The sequence below is a fragment of the Canis lupus genome, chromosome 16 (genome assembly GCF_048164855.1).
Source record: "Canis lupus baileyi chromosome 16, mCanLup2.hap1, whole genome shotgun sequence".
Lineage (NCBI taxonomy): Eukaryota > Metazoa > Chordata > Mammalia > Carnivora > Canidae > Canis > Canis lupus.
Genome location: NC_132853.1, coordinates 5362998 through 5375332, shown reverse-complemented (window position 1 = coordinate 5375332; position 12335 = coordinate 5362998). Strand labels below are relative to the sequence as shown.

Sequence of the window (12335 nt, the reverse complement as noted above, 5' to 3'; positions counted from 1 at the left end):
GAGATGAGGCAAAAGGAAGGCATCTGGAGAAAGCATGATTTTTCTCAGCTCACTCTTCCCTTCCAGCCCTAGAAACTGTGGAAGCTTGTGCAGGCATGAAAAAGGAGTAAAATCTTCCACTGCATTACGTCAGCTCTAATGAGTTGCTTCCTTTCTTCTGAAAAAGAAATGCCAGAAAGGGTATGGCAGACCTAGAAGTGGTAGGAACCAGAAGGGAGTCCAGCCTGCAGGCCAGTACGTTTCGGGCAGTATCTGCTTGCACGCTGTGTCCATCTATCTCCAACTGACAGGTAAAGGAGGGGGTGATAATTTACCTTCCATTCACTGAGCATCTCCTGGATACGAGGCCCAACACCAGGAAACTGACAAGTCCTGCCTCAGGCCCAGGGCAAGGCTGGGTAAGGAAATCACAGCATGGAGAGGTGGGGTGGTTGCTCAAGGTGACCCACTTGGCAGTGGCCAAGCAGGATCGGGAGTCTGGGGGTGTGTTGGAGTCTCTGACCAGGCGCTTCCCACCGCTTGCAGCTGCCTCTCATCATGAGGCACAGTGCAGACACAAGGAAAGAACCCTTTGCCCCTTAGCTGCTGCTGTCCACAAACTGTCTAGAGGCTAAGTTTTGCAGGGGCAATGAAGAATTGAAGACAGAACAAAACACCAAAGCATGGAATGGGTCAAAGTGCGATGAAGCAGCCCCTTCCCTCTAGAATACATGCTCCCACTCACCTATTAGCACTTCCCACTTTCCATTGGCTTGGGTCACCTCGTAAGCACAGCGCATCTCATTCAGGCTCACACCCCCAAGGATGAAAATAATGAGTCGGGGACCACTTCGGTACTCCCCTGGGGCCTTATTCTTATGCCAATGCCCATAGCGGGCACTGGGGAGGGGGGAGGGAGAGAGAAAGAAGGAAAGAAGGAGAGAAAAATTAATTGTGTTTATCTTAAGTATTTATCACTTCATACCTTAGTGATTTATTTACACATCTATTCTGTACACCAGTCACCAAAACAGAGTAGTAGTAAGTGCTGGTTGAGCTGAACGGCTGTGCATATTATCAAGTGGTCTGGCTGCCATGCTGTGGGCTTGTCACTCTCTTGGAAACACGTAGGTGACAGGCAGGCTCAAGTTAGCTTTAAAGTTTGATGTGTCACATTCCACAGCTTCACCCCTCATGGTAGTTGTCAGGCTTCTACCCTCGAGCATACAGGTTTCTAGGCTTGTCTGGGACACTGTTGGAGGTGAGTGGTGATGACAGAGTCAAGGCCTGTCTTCAGGTTGGCATGCTGATTCATGGACCAAGCTGCTCACCAACCAGTCTCCCCCAGCACCTCAGTGCTGACCTGAGGGAGATTCAGCCATGCCTGCCAAGAGCTCAGGGTTTAACTGGGGTGGGTGGGGAGAAGGAACCAGGTCAGAATCGTGCTATGACAGAAGAGCTCAGTGCCACCAGGACACACACGGGAGGGCCTTCTAGCATCATCTGGGCATCACTGGAGAAGTCTTCCTAGCAGACATGACACTGAGCTGCCCCTGAAAGACCAGTACTTTGATGGTGGGACAGTTCCCAGAGGGGTCCCTGCTGCCCCTCACTTCTCTTAGTAGGTCTTCACCTTGTCCTCAGAAACAATGAGAAATGGATTGCTTTCTTAGATTAAGAAAATGAGGCGAGAGAGAAGACAAGCAGTGCCCTGGGATGACCTTTTTGGAGCTAGCGATGCTCCTGTTCCAAGCTTCAATGTTCATTTAGCCTTGACTGTTCTCAAGAGACACGCTAAGCTCTTCCTGTCAGAGAAAACAGAGTAGCACCCTGATTCTGAGCCTGCCACCTCAGGAAAGGTAACAGATGCCACTGTGGGTCAGGGAACAGCCTATACCACACAGATGAGGGAGGCCAAGAGTCTGGAGGCGAAATGCCTTCAGATGTCATTGCAGAGTACAGCAGGGAAGGCTTCTAGATGTCTGGCAAGCAGGAGAGCAAGAGGAAAAGCTTTTGAAAACAGACCCTGGAAGACTGCATGAGTGACCAAGAAACACAGTGTTGGAGAACCCAGGGACAGAAGTATGGATTGCTGTCAACTCACATCTCAAAGCTGAAATGGTGAACATCACCAGGTATGTGTGTGACAGAAACCCAATAAACCCAAGGCATCTGCTTTTCCATCATCTATGTTTCTATCAAGGATGATTCTGAGAAATGTGGCTCTATGCAGACAACATATTCATCCCCTTTTAAATTCTAAAATGAATTAATCAAAAGCGAAAGCAGAATTCACTGAGCACCTACTATGTGCCAGGCTCTGTTTTAGCAACTGAGGATAAAAGACCAAATTCCTGCCCTCACGAGGCTGATAGTCTAGTTGGAGGAGACTGGCAGTAAACAAGAGACTGGCAGTAAACACAAAAACTGTACTACATGCTGGTATAATCTACGGAGTGAACAAAAAAGGGAAGGGGGAGATGAAATGTCGAGGGGAGGCTATCACTTTTGGTCTTTATTTTCTGTAACACCTTTATTGAGAGAGAATTCATTTGTCATACAATTCTCTCATTTAGCGTGTACAATTCAATGGTTTCTTTAGTCTAGTCACAGAACTGCAGACCAGCACCAGTCAATTTTAGACGATTTTCATCACCCCAGAAAGAAAGCCCATACCTGTGACCAGTCATCCCCCATGTCCCCACCCCAAACTGCATCCCCCAACCCTGAGAATAGATTTTCCCACGCTGGATGTTTCATACAAATGAAATCATACAATGTGTAGACTTTAGCAACTGGCTTCTTGCACTTAGTATAATGTTGCCAAGCTTCACCCATATGGTGGCACATGTGTCCTTCATTTCTTTCTCTGGCTGGATAATATTCTATTGTATGAATACACTGTGTTTTATTTACCCATTTATCAGTTGAGTCTTTTCCACTTTTGAGCTATTACAAATAATGCTGCTAGGAACCCTCGTGTAGTATATTGCTAAACAGGGTAGTTAGGGAAGGTGGGGGAAAGTAACAATTGATTAAAGGTGTGAAGGAGATAACAGGCAAGCCATGCAGATAACGGGGGACAGGAAGAAGGAAGAAGGAAGTGCAAAGGTCCTGAGGCAGAAGTAAGCCTGGCATGTGTAGAGAAGGAAGCTAGTACGGCAGAGGTGGAGGGAAAAAAGGGAAGAGTAAGGAGTGAGTCAGAGTAGAATGGGAAGCCAGAGAGGATGAAGGGCCTCATGGGCTGCTCTAAGGACTGGGCCTACACTGGCTGCGATGAGAAGCAGTGGGAGGGTTCTTATGGATATTGCTGCTTCAAGACCGGACCACCAGATAGCTGACAAACAACCAGAGATGGTCCCACTTCTCCCCCTTGCTTGCTCAGGATTCTCACTCACCTGACCGCGGTGGTACTAAAGGAGGCAGAGGAGCGGGTAGAGATATAAGGGTAGTGCTTGGTATCAAGTTTGTCTTCAATAGTGTCCTGGAAAGAAAAGAGACAGATATTGGGCTTGCCATTTGTTTGAGAAGGGCTGACAGAATCAAGGTGAGATGATTCAAAGAACAAGTCGCTTAGCAAAGTGCAAAGTGACATGGCCAAATATGCAATAACCAGAGCTCCTCTGCCCTGCCGCCTGCTGCAGGTGCCTAGCACAGTGCTCTGCATGGACCAGATGCTCAATAACCAGCTGGTACGCTGAGATAAGTCTGTAGGTCTGTTTCTTTAAAAGAAGTTAAAAAAAACAAAAACAAAAACAAAAAAACATAAAAAACCCCCCAAAAAACCTGTGACAGGGCACCTGGCTGGCTCAGTCAGAAGAGCACTCTTGATCTTGGGGTCATGACTTCAAGCCCCACTTTGGGTGTAGAGATTACTAAAAAAACAAAAAACAAAAAACTTTAACAAAACAAAACTGCATTAATTTTTCTTGCTTTCCATCTACTTTGTTTTTTCGTTTTCTTTTACATTCTATGTGAGATTATAAATGTTGCATTCTGTCCAATAAACTGACACTTGCCATCAGTCTTGTAGAAACCCGGCACAGGGAGTCTCTCATCCGAGACCTCACACTCAGTTTTCCAAGGGTCTAATTATCTGGTGGGTGGATTCCAGCTATGTACCTCCTGCTGCCTAGAAATCTCCACTCCTCCTAACAACTACCATGTGAAGCCTACACACACATATCTCTTTAGGGAGCTGGAGAGAGGTGCAGGAGAGGGGAACAAATGAGACAGAGGGATGGGCTTTAATTATAATACAAAGAAATGTAATTGGTTTCTAGATATTCATGTTCACGCATCCTTTTGGTTTGTGGGTTTTAAAAATAGGAAGTTGGCTCACTATATATATTTTAACATAAAATTCAGTAGCAACATGGACTGCTTGAATTGACAGGAGTTCTGGGAAAGCCCTTCATTGTCTGGATCCCAGGCTTGTCCACCTATTGAGAGCAGAAGCTGGACAGTGTAGCTCCAAGACCTAGAGGGGGCAGGATTCTAAGCAGGGTATCTTTCAGCTATAAGCAGAGAGTGGAGGGACACCTCGCATTCACAAATACAAAGCACCTACTATGTCCAAGGCACAGTGCCAGAGGACACATCAGTTGTGGGCAGAGGCCAAGGTTTAAAAAAAACTAACTCCAAACACTGAACAGATACATATATACAAAGGGCATCCCGGACACACACTATAGGAGTCTGGAGTGGCCTCTGGGGTGCTGGGTGGTCAGACAGGGGAAGTATATGTGAACAGTCAGACCTGATGGGGACTTTGAAGGAAGGTAAGGCAAAGGATGGAAGAGCAGAGGCAGAATCATGCATGGCAGGGGTCCTGACTGACGGGGAGTCTTAGGGAGGGATTGGCTCAGGTCATATACCCAAGGCCCCTCCATCTCTGCACCCTCAGAGTGGTGTTCGTTACTCATCTGACCTGTAGAAGCTGGCATGTTTGGTTCTTCAGATGCAGCACCCCTGAGAGGTCTCACTATGAGGCTACGTCATATGGATCATGGGGATCTACTTTTGGTGGCCTCTGAGGGCTGCTCTTCCTAAACACTCAGAACAAGGCTACAGGGTCTCAAAGAGCCCTGAGACTGGATACAGATCCTCCTGGGAAGACAACCCCAGCTATCACCACCACCCTATGGCAGGTGAAGCTGAAGGTCTCTGGGCCCATCAGTGAGGAGCCCTAGGCCCTGGCTATCTCCTCCACATCCTCACGTCCCCCTCACTGACCTCCATGATGTCTTTAATGATCGGGGTCCACCGCGAGAGCTGGTAAGTCTGCTCACTGATGCGCTCCTTCCGTTCTGGCTTGCTCCTGCGGCGCAGTGTGGACTGAGTACAAACACACATGAATTAGATGGAGTCATGGGTCACCTGGGCCCCAGTGACCTTACTGGCCCCTGAAAATCCCTCCTGAGGACTCTCTGCGCAGAGTCAGCACTGGCAGAGTAGGAAGTGGGAGGGGTTTTCCTGGAAAAGTCCAGCATGTGCCCCTTAGGCTTTAGCCTGAGAACTTGAAGCAAACTTGGTCCTTTAAAGTGATGGAAAATGGCAAACATGGGTCAAAAGTACAGATGCCATTCAAAAAAGTTCTGGTATCGGAGCACCTGGGTGGCTCAGTTGGTTAAGCATCAGATTCTTGATTTGGGCTCAGGTCATGATCTCAGGGTTGTGAGCTAGAGCCCCACACAGGGCTCTGTGCTCAGCAGGGGTCAAGTTGAGATTCCCTCTCTCTTCCTCTCCCTCAACTGGGACACAAGTGTTCTCTCCGCCCCCAGAATGAATGAATGAATGAATGAATGAATGAATAAATAAAATCTTAAACAAAAAATCCTCATAATTAAAGAAAGTAGTTTGCTTTTGATTATAGGAGAAAAGACTGCGTTGGGTAGGACTTGGTCTTTGATTTTGCTTCAATAGTCTGGTGGGTGTGAGTAAACCATTTCCATTCCCATTTGGGTGCCTCTTGTGAACAAGGGTCTGAAAATACCAAACTACTTCCAGTTCTAGGTCTCAGGTCTAGGCTCAGGGACAAAGTTTTTGACTCTAAGATTCCAAAAGATGTACATTTGCAACTCTAGCTTTATAGCACTTTTGTGTGAACAACTCCCCATAGAAAGAATGTACACAGTGAGGTTCCTAGCAGAAGACCCTCAAGAGTGCCCGGGGTTCTTCCTAAAGTTCTGGAGCCCGTCAGGCCCCAGCCTCTTCTAGAGCGCACCGCACCGTGTGCTCAGGCTTCCCAGACACCCTGCCCTGGTCTGGTTCTGAATCATCACCAGTGAAGAATCAAGTGGTGAGCCTGCTTGACGCTAAGCATTGTGCTCTGCCCTCACAGAAGATGCTGGACCTGGATGTGCAAAGGCAGAGCCAGACTGACCTCAAAACACAGAGGATGAAGCTGGTGTGACTCCCGTTTGGGGCTGGTTCAACATGGCTCAGCTTTAATGACTGTGCAACTCCTTGATACACACATCCTGGGTGTTACCCTTCAATTTTACTATATTTACTATGTTGCTATACCTTTATTCCTGATTTTTAAAAAGACTTTATTTATTTATTCATGAGAGATACTGAGAGAGGCAGAGACATAGGCAGAGGGAGGAGAAGTGCAGGTTCCATGCAGGAGCCCAATGTGGGACTCGATTTCAGAACTCCAGGATCATGTCCTGAGCTGAAGGCAGATGCTCAACTGCTGAGCCACTCAAGTGTCCCTATTCCTCTGGTTTTATGTTTTCTCTTTCTCCATGCTGAATGTATGTATCATAAGCCCCCTTAAGTTAGGGGAGAAAAGATAAGATAGGCCAGCCCACTTTGTGCTTCTCCCTCCCCATATGTGAGGCTGGCCCCTTACGTCAGTGACAATGGGCACCCCCAGGTGTGCCATGTTGGTGATGATCTCGCTGTCCTCTGGGGGGATCTGGGCGTGCTGGATCAGTTTATTCAGGTTCTCTTCAGTGATGCCTGAGAGAACAAAACCCCCGGTCACCACACCCAACCACCATATAGCACATACTCAGAGGCAGAGCCAATCAGCTGAGGGGGGGCAGCACCCCTTCTCCTCAGGGTGAGTAGAAATGAATCTTCACCACATCAACTTTACTGTAAGATGAGGACATAATCAGCATTTCCATTCAACTCTAGCCACTCTGTCCCAGGCTATGACCATCATCAACTGCCCCATCATGGTCTAATATTTCTATCCGCCTCCTGCTTCCCAGCCATCTCTGCCCACCCCACTCACATCAAAGTCAAGAGTCTCAGTGTCCATCTTCTGCACAATGAACATGTACAGGCAACTATGATGTGGGTAAAAATCAGTTATTTAAAGGCAGAGATCACCAATGTGATGCTAGTTAAAGTATGTGGCAGACATGCTCTCACAAACTGGCTTTGTAGTCAGTGGTTTCTCCCTGCTCCCACCTGTCCTCCTCCATAGATGTCACACCTTTATTAACTCTAGAATTAATTGCTTTTAGTTGCAACTGATTTGCCTATATTTCCCCAAAAGTAAAGAGCTCCTGGGGTCTCCATATTAAATACCCCTTTCCATGTCTCCTAAACTACTTTTCTACTTTGTCTTCTCTCTCCCATCTTCCTCATTTGCCCAAGAAAGGGCCTATCCCACCATTCCTACCATTCTTCAAAAATATGTAGAGAAGGATGATGCGGATTTTGTCATAAGTGCTGACATTTGCATCCAGTAGAATGGGGACGATGGCTCTCATGGGGTCCTTGATCTTCTCCCCTTCAGCATCCGTGCCCATGGCCAGGTCCTGCAGAAAACACACCATGTTGGCCCCATCCCTGACAAGAGTCTGGATAGATGGCAACTATTAGACAACTGGTGGTCCATAAATGGGATTTGTCACTTGGCTGGGGAAGGCCCTATGCAGGGGCTTCTGCTCTCATAATGCACCATAATCAGCCCTGGAGTCATTAGCATGGTTTTCTATGGCGTCAGTGAGAAGCAATGATAGCCCCAGGGTTCACTTTGCAAAAACAGAAACCACCAAGATTTTTTTGCCATCTTGTTTGAAGGTAGGCAGCTCCCTCCAGGTGAATGCTGGTGTACTTATATGAACTCCTCAGGTCAAGCCTTGGTCCTAGGGGAGTCTCTAGAGGTACAAAGCCCTGCTGAGGGATTGGGGCTCAAAGGGTTGTACTTCCCACACATGAAAAGCTTTGGCATTTTAAGGGGCCACTGTCTGGCTAGATTCTTCCCACGTGCTCCCCCTTGGAGCCGTAGGACATGCTGAGTTTTAGCTAGTCTAGGTTTTTGACCTATTTTTAATCTTCCAACTACTTTTAGGGTGAGGAGAAAAACAGGGCTCCTGAACCTATAAATCCAACCCAGAGAGATGAAAGAAGAGAGAAGGCCTGGCAAAAGGAGGAGGATGAGAGAGAGCACAGTGACGGCTCCCACTTCACAACTCAGGCAAGAGTCAGATCCACTGCTGAGAAGCCAGAGAAGGTAGTACATCAGCCTCAGCAAACCAGGAACCCATTCACTCTATGCTCAGAGACCAGTGGCTGGCTGCCACTCTCCCTGGAGCCCAGACAGGGCTTGCCTGAAGGTTCCCTCCTCTAAGATCCCATGAGTCCATAACCATCGTGGTCTGGAGTTCGTGGTCTGTCCAGGTTGGGGAAGTTGGGCACTCCCAGGCCCCTTCACCTCTCAGAGCTATCACCAGCCTCAACAGACATTTGCTCAGCGGGACCTGAGTCTAATACTCTCTAAAGGTCCAATTAAATGTTTTGAGTTTAATAACTACTATGGAGGACTTCTGAAAAAAATGTACATTTCCAAGGATTCATCCTGGCCGCATTTTTACTGATATGGGGATATCTTATTTTCTGGACAGTTCTCTTGGAGAGGACACCCTGTGCTTGCTAATAAGATAATATGAAACTGACGGACATTCGCAGGGCTACTTCCCTTTGGAAGAGAGTCAATGAATCAGGACAGGTCTGACAAACCTAAGCTGGCCTGCCACATCACACCAGAAGATGTAAATCTTAACTTCACACTGAGAACTTGAGCTGTTCTTTCCAGCTGCAGCTTTATAAGTAATTTAATGTCCTCCCTTGCCATAGAAGCTGACCCTAGCTGAGGAATGTTCTCACATTTGGAGATTGGAGGGCCAGGATTAGTGACTGCACACAACACTCCAGGAAAATGTGGCAGCATTGTTATTTCCCTTTGCAGATGAGGAAAATAAAGCAGAAATTGGCACATCAAACAAATCAGTGACAGAGATAGAACTCAAATCCCAGACTGCTGACTTTTAATCCTAATTGTGATCAGGGGGGGCTATAGGTGAGTTTCTGACATGCTACTGCACTAGCTTTTCTCAGCATCTAAGTCTCCAAAGCTGGTGTGGTCACAGCAGGAGGAAAATACACTCAGAACATAAAACTCAGCCAGCCTTGTCAGTTAGGGCTCAGAGATCCACATAACTCTTCAGACATTCCAGGAAGCCGGTAGAAAGTCAGACATGCAAAATCCAAACGACACAGCATTCCAGACCAATCTAGTCCCTACCATCGAGAGTGGAAGTACATTGGCTCCAGAGCTGAGACAACAAGATCTAGTAGACTTGCCCATCTCTATATCCTATGATTCTGCAGGATGTTCAAGGTCATAAGTTAAAATTGAGCTGGGTCAATGGGCATGGCAGAAAGAGAAGGAAAAGGTCTTACCTGCTCCACTCGGCAGAGTTTATCCACGGTGCCTTGGTAATGCTTCATGCAGTCCTCGGCCAGGTGCAGGTGAGTTGAATACTGCGAAAAAGCAGAGAGTTTGTGATCAAGAAATCACTCACTGATTCATGCAATATCACCTGAGCTCCTACTATGTATATACACTATGCAACACACCAAGGAGACTTCAGTCTCATAAAGGGGATGAAACATGAGCTCAAGCAGGAACATAAACATCATGACAGAAAATTCTATGTGTCAGGAGAGAGGGACAAACCCATTCTAAATGAGTCAAGTGGAGGGAGGAATCCTTTATTGGAGTAGGGTGGTATGATGGTTCTAACAATGTGTTCACAAATTCTTTGATACCCCTCCTTCTAGGAGGTGGAGTTTAATTCCCCTCTCCTTGAGCATGGGTTGGATTCAGTGACTCGCTTCTAACAGGGAGTGTGGAGGACATGATGTAGGACACCCCAGGTCAGGACAGAAAAGACACTGTGACTTCCTCCTGGCTCTCTCCCTTGGGTCACTCACTCTAGGGGAGGCCAGCTGCCATGTCATGAGAACACTCGAGCAGCCCAGTACAGAAGCCCGTGAGGTAAGAAATTGAGGGATAAAGAGAGAAAAAAATGAAGAGTAGAAAAAAGAAAGTCATATAAAATAAGCTACCCAGCCTTTTAGCTTTTTCTAATAAAGCTGGAAGTTGATTAAAAAGGATTTCAATGTATCAGTTTGTACAGTGGGCCTGGGAGAGGTCTTACTGCAACTGTTTATACACAAGATTCAAATTCATTATGTGGGATAGTCATACCTTGCTGAGCTCTTTCTGGTACTGGGGCATTTTCTTCAGCATCTGGGACAGGTCCCGCATGGTGGTCTACAAGGGGAAGGAAAACATATGGTCTCACTTCAATGGCCTTGACCTAAGAGGCTGTGCAAGGGTACTGAGCAAAGGGCAGGACAGCAGCCAGCACTAGACTTCCTCAGAAACTCAAAATAAATCTGTTAAACCTGAGGTCACTGTGGGTTTAGGTTTCCAGCCTTTTGGAAAAAAATATTTTGGATCAATAAATTATTGATCCAAATACCATAACTGTCTTATAGGTGAATACCATAACTATCTTATAGGTGGGGAACTGAACTCTGAAGTGTAGGAATTATGTTTTATTTATTGGACTAGAAAGTTACTGAGAGCATAACTCTTGCCAGGAAAAAGCTATTTTTTCCCTCTGCGCTGCTTTATGGCATACTTAGCTCAAGCAGTCTAGAAATTAAGTTCACATATCATCCCAGCAGAAAGACTACAGTTACGTAGACAGGTAGGAAGAAAGAAGAAGGTGGAAAAGGGCTAGGATGTGCATCCTGACAGGTGAAAGGGGTTTGTTTACTTGCTGTGTGACCCACCTAATTCCACTCTTATCCAACAAAAATTTACTCAATTACTATTATACACCAGGTTAAGTGCTGGAGATATAAAAACAAAACAAACAAAAAAGGAGAAATTCTTGCCTTTGTGGAGCTACCACCTAGTAGAGGAGCCATTCCCACTAAGCGGATTAGTGTTCTTCCAGAAAATCATGAGTGTGGGTGCATAGGGCAGAGGTACCTCACTAGTCTAGGAAAGGAGTAGGGAAGGTTTCCCTGAGAAAATGATGCCTGAGCCAGAGGACCAGGACTTCACAAGGCAAGGCCCAGGCAAGGAACTCAGGCATGACCGGAGCAAGGTGGTGGGCACAAGAGGGTGGAGGCAGATCTGAAGTCTGGGGAGCCGGATGGCCCAGTGCTGTAAGGTATGTCCATAGGTGAGGCTTGATTCTACTGGGAACAGAGTCACCAAATGGTTTTAAGCAAGGGAGTGACACAAGAGCTGTATTTCCCTTGACCAAGATAGGTAAGCCACTTCTGATGAACAGTCAGGATAAGGAGAGGACCAGGCAAGTTATGAGTTCTAATTCCACCACAAGCTACAAAGGGTTTCGTTGTTCTTCTGGCTGAAACTGACTTATGATCTAAAACAGCAAATATTATCCCTCAGAGTAACAAAGATCTCCACAAATATCAAAAGATGGCGGCTCCCATCTCAATCTTGAATACAAAAATAAGACAAATGGTATTAGATGAAGAGGGAATCCCCTAACTCACTAGTCCTGTGCCAACGAGGTGCCCTGCCAGCCAGTTCCCAGAGAGAAGACAGGGATCAGCCTAAAGGACATTGGAGATCGAGCACGCATTTACCTTCTCTCCAGTATTCATTCTCTTGCTGGAAGAAAAATCTTTCAGAGAACGGGTGACTTCCCTAGAAGACAGAAGGAGGCAGCTAAGTTCCAACAACAATACCAAGTGTCTCCATGTGGAAGCTACAGAAGGGGTGTGAGATTCTTCCTTCAGGAATATGTGGCAACTTTTCCTGCCAGTAGGTCTGCATTTAAAGTGATTTTCGAGGAGGGGAGAGAGAAACATCAATTTGCTAACTAATATTCTAAACCAGGGTCTCCAGAGGTGGGTGCATGAGATGATTTGAGTGAAGAAATTATTAGTAGGTCTATTTATGTTTATTTTACTCCACCCTTCTTAAATTTTATCTTTCTATATACTGGAAAACATACATATTAGTATAATAGATTATATAGTTAATTCATAAATAAACT

At 46.4% G+C, this 12335-nt stretch overlaps 1 protein-coding gene across 3 annotated transcripts in view; it reads right to left on the bottom strand.

The window, feature by feature from the left end:
- STXBP1 (syntaxin binding protein 1) overlaps positions 1-12335 on the bottom strand; it is a 74269-nt gene that overhangs the window by 8772 nt on the left and 53162 nt on the right. For 2 of the 3 annotated variants that reach the window (XM_072778016.1, XM_072778017.1), the window contains exons 11-18: positions 11923-11983; positions 10499-10564; positions 9688-9768; positions 7622-7760; positions 6839-6948; positions 5215-5316; positions 3378-3463; positions 725-879 (exon numbers count right to left, since the gene is read on the bottom strand). In XM_072778016.1, coding sequence (XP_072634117.1) covers positions 725-879; positions 3378-3463; positions 5215-5316; positions 6839-6948; positions 7622-7760; positions 9688-9768; positions 10499-10564; positions 11923-11983 — 800 coding nt within the window. The remainder of the gene's footprint in view (positions 1-724; positions 880-3377; positions 3464-5214; positions 5317-6838; positions 6949-7621; positions 7761-9687; positions 9769-10498; positions 10565-11922; positions 11984-12335) is intronic. The other variant, XM_072778018.1, reaches the window with a different exon arrangement.